The 17,121-nt window shown below is 40.8% G+C and overlaps 1 protein-coding gene across 1 annotated transcript in view; it reads left to right on the plus strand.

Annotated features, from left to right (window-relative positions):
- Positions 1 to 7,398: 7,398 nt before the first annotated feature.
- The window catches only part of SLC7A11 (solute carrier family 7 member 11), a 52,729-nt gene continuing 43,006 nt past the window's right edge, over positions 7,399 to 17,121 (plus strand). Inside the window, exons 1-3 of the mRNA XM_083571481.1 lie at positions 7,399 to 8,201; positions 11,322 to 11,448; positions 15,170 to 15,285. Of these exons, the coding sequence (XP_083427607.1) occupies positions 7,925 to 8,201; positions 11,322 to 11,448; positions 15,170 to 15,285 (520 nt within the window). The 5' untranslated portion in view covers positions 7,399 to 7,924. The remainder of the gene's footprint in view (positions 8,202 to 11,321; positions 11,449 to 15,169; positions 15,286 to 17,121) is intronic.

Raw genomic sequence — 17,121 nt, forward strand, 5'->3', positions numbered from 1 at the left:
GCTACCCATGCTTATTTTTCCTTATATAGTGAATATGTGGTAAAACCAGCTGTGTCCTCCTCCAAGATTCAATTCCATCGCCCCCCCCAATGAAACTCAATATCCCATGGTTATTGAGCATGCTCAGTTCTCATTCACCTGTTTTGGGAGAAGGGATTTTCTCCCACTCCTCTTTTAGGTTATTCTACAAAACTCTGGAGTACTCTTGAGCTTGCTGATTATTCAGTGGTCCCAATTTACTATCAGTCTTATCATCCATTACTTGAGCTTGGTATAAAAGACAGTGATATAGAATGCCATTGACATCAAGATCTTAAAACAGGTTGGTTGATCCTGTGACTTTGACTGCACACACAAAGCTTATCGCATGCGCAAGCTTTTCATTCTCTTCTGTGGGAATGGAAATGCTTTGTGGTTGCAATGGAAAACTATTTGCTCATGCTCATCATTTTCCTCTTGCAGAAGAGAATAAGAGGATTTTAAAATCGTATATTTTAGGTGAACATAAGCCACATTGAAATAATAGGTCGTATATTCACATATTGGTTTGGATCTTACGTTGCTCTTCCATTCATGTTTGGGATGGGGCAACATCTGCTGACTCCTCACTCCAACTTCAGTCATCCACATTATTTCTGGATGTGGAAATTCAGTCACAAGGCCCCAGGAGGATATTTTTGTGGGAGGCTGCAGCAGAAAGGATGAGGTGGGAAAACTCTGTTCCATTGACACTCCTGTTCCATTCACAAAAAGAAAAGTATGACCCAACTAATGTGGAATTGATTTCTATATAATATTTTTCAAGGCATTTCTCCTCTAATATTAAATGGCTAAGCAATGAGAATTTCTATTCTATATTCAGTGGTTGATATACAGAGCTACTTCTGTAGATTTGTTTCCCTGGGGCTCTTCTCTCTCCCTCTCCTTCACCTGTCATGGACAGAGCTCCTAAATAAATCATGAGAAAAATATTGGTTCTGTGAATCGACTCCTAAAAAGTAATTGTGATACTTGATGCGATGGCCGCTTGAGACCGTCTCATGGTGACACTAGGCCTTGAAATGGTGCTTCTCTTACCGACAACTCATAAGAGAGGTCTTTCTGAGGTGAACCAAGTAGCCTAGAAAGTGAATGCAAATGTTATTTTTCTCTATCCTTGAGAAAATATGCTTTGTGCTATATTTGAGACAACAGCAGAAATAAAAGGTAGACAACTCAGCTCTTTTTTTTTCTCATGAAAATTTAAATCTGAATTGACTATCTACCTTGTCCCCCAAATTTATCATGTACTAGAAAAATGATGAAAAACTTTACCTGACGTTTTCTCCCCTTTTTGGAAAGGGAATCTATTTGAATTTTGTAAATGTGAAGCAAAACATTTTTCGTGCCTATTATCAGTTATCTGAACTAGCGTTGCATGGGTTTACTTGGTAAATGTGTGGAGTTTTTCTGGGTGGGATAATTTGGCTGGCTATGAAATGCATGAAACAAGAACCACTGAAGCAGAAATGGGTACCCAACAAGCCCACTGTGAGGGACAGTAGTGTAGTGGTTAGGGTGTCAAAGCAGGTTCAGAACTCACTGGCTGACCTTGATCCAGGCATGATCTCCCAGCCTAACCTACCTCACAAGGTTGTATCTTACCCTTCAAGTGCCCCAATTTACCCAGGACATCCCAGCATTACAGAAGCCATGGTGGCACCAATGTGATATACATTTGACAGCCATTTCTTCTATGTGCAGTATGCACATGTGTGTTTTGACTCACTGTTTAGATAACACTGGCAATAGAAAGAAGCACTTTGAAGTACAAAAAGGCAAGTTTCCCTAGGTTTTGGTCCTGCTTTGAGAAAAGTTTCAGAGGTTTCTATCTAAAACATATAGCATCCTCATTTGAGCTGCTATCTTACCAAAGTCCCTTGCCACACTAATTGGGAACCCAGATATAAAATCTTGTATAGGCACGCCAATTATATATAAGCGTTTGGAGTACCACATCTATCTTGCTTGTCTAGTCTAGCCTAACTAGCTAACAAGTTCCACCTGCCTAGTAATTATTGCTATTTGTTTCCCAATTAGAAGATTTCTCAGGAAGGTTTTTTTTAAAAAAAGAGGTCAGCACCTTAAAAGATTTAATATATCTTTTCATCCAAATGTGTTAAAATTGGATGGCAGAAGATTACCGGTCGCATCTTCCCATATGCCATATGTAGCTGTGTGTAAGCATGTGATGCTGCTATTATATTGAAATTATTCCCTCTCTCCAGTGCTTCATTTATGCAGAAGCTAAGGAAACTGCAGTTTATGGCCTCAGATTATGGATATCAGGGGGGGGGGGGAAATTACTACATTTCAAGTTTATATAATTGGTTAAAAAATAAAGGACACTAGGGAGACATGAAACAGTTGAAAATAAAGAAAATAGGCATTATCATTCTGATATGACAATAATATAGTTAATGAACCCGAGAAAAGGTTTGACCTAATCATTCATCAGTCTCATGAGTAGTTGACCAGTTGACACATGCATGCGCATGGATGTGTTTGTTTCAAATGTACATACTTCAGCTTAATGGCAAAGTGAATGTGGCCTCAGTTTTCCTTTTGAAATGAAGCTGATTTGAGGGAAAGTACACTAAGCAATAGTATTTCTCAAGAAACAAAAGGATGGCTCTACGTCGTGCATGATAACATTTGTACACTGATTCAAAAGCCAGTGGTGAAAGCGCAGTAAATGGTCATGTTTACACAACCTAAGTTTACTTAGTTATTGATGAACACGACTAATTTAGGTCTACTAATTTCAGTGAGTCTACTCTGCGTGAAATTTAGTTGAATACTACTCTCAGTGTATAACTGCTCTTGAGTTGCTGTACATTAAAATTGTTCATGTATGCTAAGTAAGAAGTCATAAGGTATTTTCATTTAAAGGTATCTTATAGTATACAAGTATGCTTATTGCAACTTATATATTTTAGTTTCTTTGTTTTTAGTTGCATCCTCACCTATTTACCAGTATGTATGCAAATATAAAAGTTTACTATTACTATTTTCAGTTCTGTTAGAATAATATACCTTTCTTTGGTAATGCTACAGGACATTAATAACATAGGTCTTAATCTGGTCCTGCCTCTTTCAGAATTTTTTTTTGATATTTAAACTGTGGGCTGTTAGAAGGGTTTACCCCTGTTTTTGGATATTCCCAATTGCTATCATAGATTCATATGTAATTAAGCTGGCTGCATGTTATGCAATTTACATATAAATCACATTTAGTGGGCAATTGCACATGCAGCTTGTAAATGCGTGGGTTGTATTCAGAAGACATCATCAAAACTGCTTTGAGGTTTTATTACATTCAAGGACTGTAGGTCAAGAGGAGTCAGTGCAGCACCCTCAGCACAAGGGGAATCCAAGTGTCCACAGGATGTAATATGTTCAACAAATTCTTCTGGTGGTGGTGAACAGGGAAACTACGGTATATACAGTGGTACCTTGGTTTAAGAACAGCTTAGTTTTTGAACAACTTGGATTAAGAACACTGCAAACCCAGAAATAGGTGTTTTGCTTCCTGTTGAGTGTGTTCCATTTGTAAATTGAGTCCCCTGCTGCTATGGGAAAGCACGCCTTGGTTCAAGCACGCTTTGGTTTAAGAATGGACTTCTGGAACAGATTAAGTTTGTAAGCCAAGGTACCACTGTACTAATACCAACAGTATAAATACTCTGAAACAAACAAATAAAATATATGAAACATGGCAGCCAGCAGGTTGATTTCCTCCCCACACCCTGATGGAAAGCATAATTTGTCTTCTGGACAAATATTATGTGCTTGTCTTTCAGGCTTGGGACACTGTCTAGAGTCTTGAGTCCAAAGACAGATTCTCACATACTGTTGAGGTTAATGAAACTTAGGTACAACTAACTCTATTTAGAATGGAGTTTGTTGTCTAGAGAGGACTTAAGTCCTAGATTCTCTTTTTGTAAAAAGTTAACACCACCTTAAAGAAGAAATGGCAAATACCATAATATTGCATGTAAACAAATAAAAAGAACCCCACTTATTTTTTATTTAAAAAAGCTTCTCAAAGGTAGGATTACCAGTTTCTGGTAGCTGAGGCTGATTTGGAAATGTCCTAGCAGATGCTGTGGAATATCTTACAGAAAGGGTGGCTTCGTACTTCCTATTGTGGGTTGTTGGTTGCAATTTAGCTGCAGAGTTGCATCATAGCTAACATAACACCACAGCTTAACAATCAATTTAATTGTACATTCTGTTCCATTAGATTGTACATGGATAAAGTTTTTTTGCTCAGAGCATTCCCATCACTTCCCACGCATGTTTGGAAGAGATTGGAAAAAATCCAAGTCAAAATTTCCATGTCATTCATGTTCTTCCTCAATGCTTCATCCATTTGGTAAAGAGTCCCTTAAACTTTTCCACTTGTGCACTTATTCCAACACCAGAAATAGCACCAAAGTGTATGATCAAATTTGTTTTAGGGTTGGCCATTTTTACCACCTAAAGCTTCATACCTTTTGCATTTTACTACAAATGCAGGGCCACATGCAAAGTGATAGTGCCTATGGGTCCCCTTATATGTGGCTGCATGCAAATGGTATACAGTGGTACCGCGGGTTCAGTACTTAATTCGTTCCGGAGGTCCGTTCTTAACCTGAAACTGTTCTTAACCTGAAGACCACTTTAGCTAATGGGGCCTCCTGCTGCTGCCGCACCGCCGGAGCACAATTTCTGTTCTCATCCTGAAGCAAAGTTCTTAACCTGAAGCACTATTTCTGGGTTAGCGGAGTCTGTAACCTGAAGCGTATGTAACCTGAGGTACCACTGTAGTGCTGGCACTGGTACTTTTAAGACAGTGGCTCCCGTGAAGCTCAGCTTGTCCATTATTAATCACAAAGGTCAACAAGTGTGAAAGCTGAGGTTCAATAAGACTTCTTCCAGCAAGAATGGTAGTAGAGGAAGAAAAATTGATACAGTTGGAGGATCAAACTCTGTAAGGAATTAGTGTGATGCATTTGCTCACAACCCTTTTCCTCCCATCATAATCCAGCATGCATAGTTCCTCACTCTGTTTTCTATTGCATTGTTAGATCTCTCTGACCCTTCCAAAGCAGCTGCATTAGTACGGTGCTTGATTATTATGTAGGCACAATATCTGCCTTTTCTTGAATGATTAGCACCAGCAGTTCTAGGACCACAAGTCTGTACCTCTTTCATATGGTAATGAATCCTTCATTTCCCATTTAGGATTATAGCACTAAGGAAAGCCCATCATTTCTGTCTCCCTTGAAACACTCCATTGCATGCCTGCACACACATGAGTAAAGCTTGCTAAATTTGCTGGACTGTTACACTTTTATATGCCAGAGATCAATTATTTTGCGGGGAACTGTTTGTTCTTCTTTATGGATTAGGTGCTTTAGGAATTGTTCCTGCTAACCTTTCAGCTAGCAACCATGAATTCCTTGCTTCAGAAGCAGACTGGAACGCAGAATTACATATTACATCAATGCAAATGTTAAAGGAACACTTTAAACCAGGGCAATAGTCATCCCTGCCTTTGAGGTTATATGACTCACAGAGTTCACAAACAATGACTTATTTGTGATTGCATCGAAGATAAAACTTTTTGTAGATGATGCAACACAAGACGCAGGAAATCATGTGATCGTAATTCATGTCTGGGTTTGAGCTAATTTCTAGATACTGTACAAGTAAACCAAACTTAGTCTCACCTCCTACTTCTAGGCTAAGTATAGGTAACAACTTCACTGCATTCTAAGGCAGTAATGTGAACCTGCCCAAGTACTCTCTCTATACAAACACACACACTTTTACTTTCTCCACAGTTAAGACATGCACTTTTAAAAACTGCTTCTTCCCAGTGTTAGGAGCAGTAGATGCTCTGTGACTTTAGCAACTGGAAGCACTTCTATAAAATCACATGTAGAAAGTTTTGAAGCAAACTATAGAAACTGTTCAACCATTGTCTTCCCGTTTCTACCAGTGGGCTAAAATCCTATTGTCAAACCCTAGTCATAATAGAAGCTAGGCTGTCTTATGACTCTTGTGGGTGCACTGTGCAGTGCAGCTGTGGGTGGTGGGGTCAAGGTGTGATACGGTTGCAATAACCACAGGACAACCAACTGGGATGTTAAGCAGGCCACAACTTTATTGATGATGGATGTCAGTGAACTTTGGCGAAGATATTGGGTGTGTAATCAACTGTCCCATCTGCTGGCTGATTATATTGGCAGGGATAACCAAGGTTAAGGATCACACCTATGAAGCATGGATATAGCCAGAATTTTTGCTGGGGGGGGGGCAGAACCTCAGATTTGTATTGATTTGTATTTTTTTTTATTGATGGGGGGCAGCTGCCCATGTTATGAAGTACATCAAATTGGGGTGACTGCCCCAAGATCATCATTGGGGTGCCATGGCCCCTTCTGGGGTGTCTGGACAGATGCAACCCCTCGAACCCTTAAACGGGATACCCTGATTTTTTGGAGTGGGGCCCCCCAACCCCCATCCACTTAGATTAAGGATCCAGCCCAACACCAGCGCCAAACCACTTACATCTGCAACCAATCCTTAAGGCCATTTCAAATGTTCAGGAACCAAATGTCATTGACCATTGGTGAGAAATGCACCGTATAGGGTCCTGTTATCAAATGTGATGCCTGGGTGCTGAGACACCCTGCCCTCACCTCAAGTCATAGTACCGTGATAGCATAGCTGTGTTCATTTTCTTTTGTGTGCTGTTCTTTTGTGTGCTCCAGGGCCCCTCTTCAGTTCTGCCTTTCTAGCAGCTCAGACCACAGGACTGTTATTATGCTTGGGACAAATATGCTTGAGAGAGCACAAGGATCCTGCTTCCACTGCATTCAGGAATGCTGTCTCCACTCTGACAATACTTACAAGAAGAGACTATAATTGCCAACAGCCACTGGTGTGAGATCAACAACAACTTAGTCTTTTCATTATTGAAGGATCGGGGGGGGGATGATTAATTCCAGGAAGAAAATGAATGTTAAAATCATGGAATTATAGGAGCATAGACACAACTTGCTGGAACTGACTGCGTTGCTAGGCAACATGGGGCAACCAAAGAGGCCAGCATGTGCTCTTGAATGTGAATGTACATGCTCTTTATGCAAAATGTTGAATTGGGTCCAAACAAAAATACAATTGAATTAGGTCCAAACCAAAAATAGTAAAGAATGCATACAATCTATGTTGCCATATGATAGCTGGGGTGGGGGAAAAAAGTATTTGGAAATAAACAAAAACTGCCACATTGTCTTTGCTCTGTTTCCTCCCCGCTCTGTATTTTGAAAACAGGCATTTGCTTCTCATTAGGAGTCTCTTTAAATATTTGGGCGTGTGCTGATATAGTAAGTTGCTTACTAGAAATCGCTTAGGACTCCTGCCTTTGTTGAATGGGACTCATGTGAGTTGTGCAACATCCTGCTACCGTGACGGGGAAAAGTGCTGAGTAATGCCAGAAGCAGAGCCCTCTCCTATGGCTGATGCAAACCTGGAGAATTTGCATCATCATCACTCAGCAAGAGTAACTTGGTATGACAGGAGCTTATATACAAGACCATGCGGAAGCTGAGCTGGCTTCCAGTGAAAGAACAGCACCAAGGTAGTAGCTGTGTGTGAAAGGGCAGGTGTTCCTGTAGCACTGAGATAGCAGGGAAAAGTAAAAGACACCTGAAGAATTTTATACCTGTTGGCACAGGTGGGTTGAAAGGCTACAGGCAGTGAATGTCTCTCTCTCTCTCTCTCTCTCTCTGTAGAAGCAATTAGCTAGACAAAGGCAGAGAGAGGAACGAAAGTGCCTGTTGGAGAGTTTTACAAAACATTCATTCTTGGAGAGTGCTGGTAGCACTGAAGCATGTTTAGGAAGCCTCCCGGACCGGTAGTCTGTAATGGCAGCTACCTGCAGGAGCAATCTAACGGCAAGTTGCCCTCCAAGTGCAAGACCAAGGCAGCCGAGGGAGACAAAGTGATTTTGAAGAAGAAAGTAACTTTACTGAGAGGGATTTCTATTATAATTGGCACTATCATTGGAGCAGGAATCTTCATCTCTCCCAAAGGAATCCTCCAGAACACAGGCAGCGTGGGAATGTCCTTGACTGTCTGGACTTTCTGTGGCATCCTTTCACTCTTTGGTAAGTTTGTGAAAGTTTATAATTGATCCTTGGGGGGCGGCAGGTGGATTTAAAAAATCACAAAAGAGACAAAAGTTTGATACTGGAGATCAAAAGCCTGATTTGAGACCCAGAACTAACACTGCTTCGGTATTTTGGGGGTTATTTTGCCGCTTGGCAACCACTGTAAGTTGCAAAGATTGCCATGCGAAACTCGGTACAGCAGGACTTTAAGACCAAAATTGTATTTTTTACGACTCCCTGAAGGAATTGCAGAGAGAAGTCTCCTTTATCACATCATAAAGTTTGCTGTTTGTGTTGGTTTTCAGTTTAAGCTTCAAAGAACAGGTAGGAGCACACTCACAGAGGGGCTGGCAGCTGGGGGAGGTGTACCGCTTGGTTGGAAGAACACCTGCGAAATGTACACCTAGATTGACCTAGTTCCCCATTGGTTAGATTCTACTTTTGCATGAACTAAACTTCTTTTGAACTCTCTGGTGGCAGGAAGAAGGGAATAAAACAGGAGCACTCTAACTCAGTGATCCCTAATTAGCTAAGTACTGTGGACCACCTGTTTTTCAAAAGCCAAGCCATGGACCCCATACTTTTGAAAATTTTGATATCTCTATGGTGTTTTTTTGTTCTGTGAAAATGCCATGGACCCCCTTGGGTCAGTTGTGCAGACTACCAATTGGGAACCACTGCTCTAGCTAATTTGATTTTTTTCTTTAAAAAATATTAAATCAAAATCTCGTTTGAATGATGACTTGGAACCCCTCACTTCTAACCCTTAATCTTAAAGCCAGACATTCTGCTAATGTTTAGAAAAGCTATTATCTTGATAATGGCATCTGTAGTTTGAGCATGGATATTAAAATTGAAATCCTATACTTATTTACCAGGGATCTTGCTGGAGCTTACTTTGAAGTAGACATATATAGGATTGCAGAGTGAAAATAGATTCTGGAGCTCTCCGTTTAAGACTAAATGGCCAATGTATATACCAGGTTTTTAAAACTTTTTTTAAAAAAAATGATATTCCAATTTTAAAAAAGACTTTATAACATTTATCATCTATATAGATGAAGAAATAGCCTGGTCATATCCAGAACCTCTAAATCTATCAAAGAATGGGCCTCTTGATTGCCTTAATAAGTTAATCTCAAAGAAGCTGAAGTCCCGCATGACCTTAGGTATTACTATTAGCCTAGACGACTTATTTTCTGGTATTAGGAACAGTGGGCAAATGAGAGGGGAGTAAAAAAATCTCTGCTCAAGAAGTGGAATATGTGAAGGTTGCCCTGTGTCAACTTACTGTGCACTTGAAAGATCAGAGACAAGGCTTTATCCGCCCTTGCAAAACATTTTGAACAGAATCAGAACGTATAGCTGTTGGGCCAACAATAATCTACAGGGCCAGCGTAAGGGTCAGCCTCAAAATAATTTCATTTTAACTAGTACAGGAGATGGATTTTGTTTCTGTTTATGCTACGTTCTAATTGAGCATCAGCATCTGGGCTAATAGAGCATCAGTGTCCGGGAGTGATGTGATTGGAACAGAAGAAATAAAATGTAAACGCGTAAATTTACATTTTTGTGCTAAATTCTCTTAAAAGTATTTGGCCAGTAAAGGTCCTCTTAGTGTTCTCTGCACAGCTTTGACAACAATTTGATAGACACTGCCTTCACACTGTTTCATCTTCCACTCTTCTTCCTCATGGATTATGCAATAAGAGATCCAGTTGCAGAATTCTTAAATAAAAAAACAAAGCACAGGTAGCTGTGTAACCCTTAAATGCAATTCTTTGAAGTTAATTTTAGAGGAGAACTTTCAGATAGCACTGACTTTTTCCTCAGAAAAGGAGCTTATGTTGATTGGCATATGTTAAATAATTCCACTATCTGTATATACAAAATTGGTCTGCTAACCGTTATGTAGATTGAAGCGAAAAGAAATAAAATTTGAGATGCAAGTGACTTTATCAGGCCTATTTAAATGCTCTGGTGGCCCTTAGATGTGATGCTTTAATAAATACATTTAAATGTAAAAACAGAGAGACTGAAATGCTCACAAGTAGCCATCAGAATATTCAGTGAAATTATGAAATAATGTTAATGCAAACCATTGATAAAAATCTCCAGTAAAAGGAAAGATGATTCCCTGTGACAATTTTACTACTGATTTAGATTGATTATGGATTGCATGGATTATGAATGGAACTCTATTCAAAAAACTAATAACACCCAGATTAATATAAATTGTTGACTGTATTTTGTCTCCTAATCACAAGTCCTCCCTTTTCCAAGACAATTTGAATAATGGCCAACTGTCTGCAGAGGGTCAGGGCACCCACAGTTAATTGCATGAAGTAACACAACCAACTACAGGACTTCTAGTCCTGGTTGGAAAGGGATGTTTGCACACAGTTGCTGGATTGTGATTCAAAATAAACTGAGCAATCCTAACCCCACTTATCTGGAAGTAAGCCCTGTTGAATTCAACCAGGTCTGACTTCAGAGTAGATTTGGTTAGGATTGTGTTGTTTAGTCATACCCAGAGAAGTCCCATTGAAATACAGTGGTACCTTGGGTTAAGGACTTAATTTGTTTCGGAGGTCCGTACTTAACCTGAAACTGTTCTTAACCTGAAGCACCACTTAGGTAATGGGGCCTCCTGCTGCTGCCGCGCCGTCGGAGCACAATTTCTGTTCTTATCCTGAAGCAAAGTTCTTAACCTGAAGCACTATTTCTGGTTTAGCGGAGTGTGTAACCTGAAGCGTATGTAACCCGAGGTACTGCTGTAAAAAAAATCATAGAATTGGAAGGGGATCCGTGGATCATCTAGTCCAACCAATGGACTTAAGTCCATGAATCTCAGTGGATCTACTCTGGGTGTGCCTTAGTTGGATGCCATCCATTGTCAGAAGTTAAGTCAATAAATAAGTTTTTTAAAAAATAAATCTCCTGAAGCATTTGCATGAATAGGCCTTGTGTAGTTTTCATGGGGCGTGGAGCATGAATGTAAGCAAATGCCATTGGGCTACATGTATGCTAATAAAATGAATGAGGCTGACTATTCATTATAGATAAGCATGGCTATCTTTCAGAAATGATGCCTTAATATTAATTATAATTTTGCAGGTGCACTCTGTTATGCTGAACTGGGCACAAGCATAAAGAAATCTGGTGGGCATTATACATACATTCTAGAAGCCTTTGGCCCTCTACCTGCTTTTGTAAGAGTGTGGGTGGAACTGCTCATTATACGGTAAGTCAATTCTGTCTGCATCTTTTGTTTTGTTGTCTTGTACTCCCAGTATGCTTTTGAAAGTCAAAAATCAATTAAAAATATGGTGTGCATGGACATAGTCCAGCTGTGTTCTGTCCCTTAGTTTGTGCTTCCTGTTCTTGCTTCCCAAGATTTTCCTTTGTGACATAGTTGGACCGCTAGTTGTTAAGTTGTAAAAATTAAGAAACTCTAAAAAGCAATATTTTAAAAAATAAAAAATGCTTAATTTTGTTTGCTCTAAAAAGCTGAAGCAGAACATTAATAATACCCAGACCTCATGTTGCATCGTAATTTTTGTTTAAAACTATCCAAGCCTTGTAATTTCCCCCCAATAAATCACAGTGTCTGCTGGCTTTTATGAAACTTACTTGCAGGTAGTAATCATTTTCCAGCAACTCCCCTGGTGCATCCATGAGACATGCACACCTGCGCTTGATTCAAATTTGGTCAGATGGGGCTATACAATATGAAAGAACCCTCCCATGTGTCTATTGCACATGGAATTGTATGCATGCAAAGTCTAGCATTGTGGCAAATATGGCTAGGGCTAACATTTCAGTATGCTTCGTGCCTCTATTCTACTTAAATATAGTATTGACTATGTAGTAATATTTCTAAACCCTGCCTTGGAGTCTTTGGTAGAAAAGAAGCTGTAAATCAATGCCCTGCTTTCTCTTATAAAAGGGAGCCCCACTGGAAATTCCAGTGGGTTGGGCATGGCAGGCTGTGGGAACTCTGTGGGTGGGCACAGTGTTTTAGATCACAATATACACCAAATGGTGACAAGGAAGAGGGCGACTGATGGGTGTTCAGGAGCAAGATCTGGAGTGGTCCTGAACAAATTTAAAGCTTCACTTGTAGGTGTCTTTTAGTAAAATGTGAAAATCTATGTTAGACTGAAATTGTGTTCTGTTGCCCCAGGGTGATCTGAAAATATTGCACTTCCTCTAACACTTTATTCCCTGCGTGAAAAAGAAGTAGAGCTGGCTAAACTGGTTTCAACCTACAAGTTCTCCCGCCCCCTGGCCCAAGAGATTCCATTTTTATAGTCTTAGTGGCCCATTTACAACATTGTTAACCTACAATTTACACTGCCAGTTGGCTTAGTAAATAAGCACAATGCCTCGTTATGTTATGTGAATTGCTCAGTGTTTACTATGCTGTTTAAAATAGCTCTCATATCACAACAAATACAGTTTGAGCACCTGTGGGAGCTAACAGGTTTATCTGTAGGCAGTTTAGCTTGTGGATGCAGTTACTGTAATTCTGAATCTGAGGAGCTTGTGTTACTAAAGATAATCCATACAAGTGAAACAAACATGCGTTCTCATTTCCTCTCCCTCTCCCTCTCCCTCTCCCGCCCCATGTCCCATGTATTTACGCAGCTTATTTTAGTTGTTCTTATTGCTTCATACGCCTACGTAACAAGCTGTAGCAATAAAGGATTTGGTTAACAACAATTGTGCTCAGTCACTCTGAATGGGATATGTATTCGAGGTGCGTCACTCTCCTGGGAACACACTGAATTGATTAGCAAGTGTTAATCCACACCCAACACAAAACAAATAAAGGCAAGATCCTTTCAAGCCACAATATGGCATGCATCGTGGGATACATGCTTGTCCAGATCTGCAGTTATCAAGAGTGCCTCCCCTGCCAAAATAATGCTTGAAGTTTCTGCTATAAATTGATTGGTGTTGTGTCAATAAATTTGGCATCTATTTATTTTTTTAAAGGATGAGTCAAGTACTTTAGCATAGTATATGCAATGTATATACGAGAGCCCCAATCCTGGCTTTGTTTTCATAAAGAAAAGCAGTTTTGTGAGCCTGGAATTTGGAGCAAAGAAGTGGGCAGGGATTGAGGTGCTTAACTCTTTCTCTGCTTCTACATTCAAAATAGCTTTAATGGGGAATCATTTTCAGCCTGAATGCAACTCTTCAGGTGTCATTTTGACTCTGAGGACCCTGCCCAGCAGAGCCGTCTTTCCCATTGGTGCTAGTGGTTTGTTGCGCCAGGGCGCCGGCCTCTCAGGGGCACCCTAGCAAGTGGGGGAGCTGCACGGTTTTGCCAGCAGCCTTCCCTTTCCCTGCACGGCCACCAGCTGTGCCCCGCCAACTATATGGCTGGCGGGCATGCAGCTTCCTTCCCAGAGCCTCCGCAGGAGGAGAGCGATGCCCGCAGAAGCTGTGTGCAGCTTCCCTCCCAAGCCTCTGCATCTGCTAAAGACGGCTCTACTCCTGGTCGTTGTCCTCCTCCTGCTTCCTGGCAAAAGGCGCTGTGCAGCCTTCCCGGGCTGCCTTCTCGAGCACCCCAACGCCAGAGAGCATGTCCGCCAGCACGTTTTCCTGCTTGATCGCCACCGCCATGCCAGGGATCGGGGCGGTGGAGGAGGCAGAGGATATTTTCCACTGTCCCCTCCCTTGTTTTGGAGTTGCCGGGGGGGGGGGGAGCACCGGAGGGATCTTTGCACCATGGTGCTGGATATGCTTAAGACAGCCCTGCTGCCCAGTTCTCTTATTGGACGATAAGGCCATTAGTGGCTACTAGCCACAATGCCTATGCGCTGCCTCCAAGGTCCTGGGAGCCATGCATGTGCATGGGCCCTGCTTGAAGGTTTTCCATGAGCATCTGAACATCCGCTGTGACAGCACAATGCTGGACTAGATGGGCCATTGACTTGATTCTCCTGTTCTTCATACAGTTCTTGAGTACCTTTGCCTAGCTGGAATTTGTCCTTGGACTGTAATATTACCTCTCACTTGCCTGTCTCAGCTTCCACCTAGCCAAATCAGTTTGCAAAGACACTTCTAGCTATGGTTTCTAGTTTCTCAAGATACTCGACACACTTCCTCCACCGAATGTAGCTGGGTTAGTCAATATGCTGCCCTACAGATGTTGGACTACAACTGCTATCTTGACCATTGGCTAGGGATGTTGACTAGGGATTTTGGGAGCTGGATTCCACAACATATGTTCTTGCTTTGTTTTAGAAAAGGGTCTAAACCAGAATTGGTTTAGAGCAGGAACCAATTCTAACATCACACCAAGCCACGGTTATGAAACACCATGCCCTATAGTGTTGGCATACATTCTATGTATTTGAATTCTACGTATTTGAATTCCAGCAATTGTTTATAGCAATCGGTTTCCTCTGCTTGTAGATTTTTGTGCAAAGTAAGTTTCTTTAGGGATAGTTCCTCATTTTAATAAGGCCTGGTGACTGTGACCGTCACAAAATGTAGAAATGACACTTATGAAAACCCCAAGATTATGAGCCAAGAAAAAGTCCCAAAAGCACAGGAATCACAGCTACCAAGAGCACAAAAGGGAGAACAAAAGAACTTGTTCCTGTTTAAATGAATTTCATAAATGAAAAAAAAATCATTTTTTAAAAGAGTGCAAAAAAAGTTTTTCTGCTTGGCAGAAGGGTAGTCACAATAGTTGTGTGAGTTATATTTTCTGATGTTACAGTTTTCACATTACTAGACTGTTCACTAATTTCTGTTTCTCTCAGCTTCACATATTTTAAATGTTATGTTTCCACATCAGTTTGCATTCATGAAAATTCACCAGAAATTTGGCATGTGTAATATATTTGACACAGCCTGACATGTCATGTAGGTATGTATACTATAAATAATCCCCATATCCACCAGTAAATTGACCAGCCTTTCCCCCCTTTCTTTCTCTATTGCAGACCTGCTGCCACAGCAGTGATTTCTCTGGCATTTGGACGTTACATGTTGGAACCATTTTTTATCCAGTGTGAAATCCCAGACCTTGCTATTAAACTGATTACAGCTATGGGAATCAGTAAGTATCAGTTTTTAGGAGAAATGGGCTGAAGCAGGTGATAGGCAGAAGAAAACAAGAATAAATTCTGCACTCAATTAATACAACTCATATGAGACAAATTAAAAATGTGAATTTGTAACCAAATTGTTTTAATAGTCTTAAAATAGACTGTTCCGAGAGATACTTCATGATGACCATACTAAATCCCTAAAATGATGGGATATATGAATGAATTTCTGATTTTGTTGGGCCAAATGGAGGAAAATATCAACAAGAGGTCTATATTTGAGAGTGGGAAAGAGACAATATGAAATCAAACACTCTTGCTAGGAGTTTGAGTTGCAGTGGCTGGGTAAGGCTTTTCTTGTGAGGTATGGTAAGGGGTGAAAAAGAACCAAGCAGGGTAGGCAAGGCAAGGTACAAATGCAGAAAGCAGCAGCTGGCTGATACCTTTTGTTCAGACTAGAGAACTGACCAGTTACGGCAATGATACTTATTAGATAGGTGAAATCTGTAACTGGAATTACTGAATCTGTCAGACTCAGAGCTTTCATCCCTAAATCTCCTAAGGCAGCTTCTTGCTGAAATAAAATAGCTCTGTCTTTCTGGCCCGCTGTCATGATGGTGCAGGCAACAGGGAAATGATGTCTATTCTTTATGATCCAAGATGTGGGACACTTGGCACATGACACCTGGATTGTTTTAGATTGCCTGGAAAAACAAAACACATGTTAGTGGTTGGCAAACATTAGCTCAGCTGCAGAGTCTGAAATTTTGTGGCTTGTTTAGCACTGCAGAGTTTATGGCCTACTATTGTAGACTGGGAGGAACCAGCTATTTAACTAGTTGAGATGGATTGGTGTGTCCAGACAGATGAAGACTAATTGAGAAAAGCTAGGCCTATGCTGGGCAGTACTTGCTTATGCACTTTCAAGGGCCAGTAATACAAACCTGCGATATTTTTCACTCTCACACTTAACCTTCCCGTTTAGTGTAGAGTGAAATGAGTGGGTCACCTTATAGTCACAGGTGCACCTGGGGGACACAGTATTCCAGGCCCCATGGTGGTGAAGTTTCCTTTGTCAGTAGAGTATTAAACCTCTGATTATGAGCCTAGTCAGTGTTCAGTATTTGGAGGTCAGCAGTGCAAATTATGGGCTATGGATACTCAGTCTTTTCTGTGACCTTTGATATTATTGAATATCAGTTGTTTGTTGACCAATGTGGCAGCTGACAGATGCTTCAGTATTTGCTCCAGTTTTCACACATTTATCTTCTTCCCAAGCCTCAGCAATTATGCAGACACTTGATATAGGGGTGAGACTGAATATGAAAAAGGTGACTGTAACTGAATCCAGTAAGGTCTGAAATATTAATGTATTCAGGTCATGAAGAGAGCATGGCCACTTGGCATAAAGATGATTTTGGTCTTTTTATGGCGGCCACTACACAACATAGATTCCACATGTGCTCTAAAGCAGTGTTTCCCAACCTTGGGTCTCCAGCTGCTTTTAGATTACAATTCCCATCATCCCTGACCACTGGCCCTTCTAACTAGGGATGATGGGAGTAGTAGTCCAAAAACAGCTGGAGACCTAAGGTTGGCCAACACTGCTCTAAAGTCAACCTCTGGCCATCCTCTGTTGAGCACAATTAAATCTTCTTGGGTTTGACATAGAAAGTCAAACCTTGAGTCTGGATATATCTCAGAAATCCCCTTGTTCCACATATCCCTTTGCCACAAGACTGCAATATTGCATTGACTTAATATCATGGCAACTGGACCCAAGATTGGATGAACTAGGGCCACATTTTATTAACAACATCTGTAGGAGAAATGAAAAGAACTGGAAG

Source organism: Podarcis filfolensis, assembly GCF_964270895.1.
Source record: "Podarcis filfolensis genome assembly, chromosome: 9".
NCBI lineage: Eukaryota > Metazoa > Chordata > Lepidosauria > Squamata > Lacertidae > Podarcis > Podarcis filfolensis.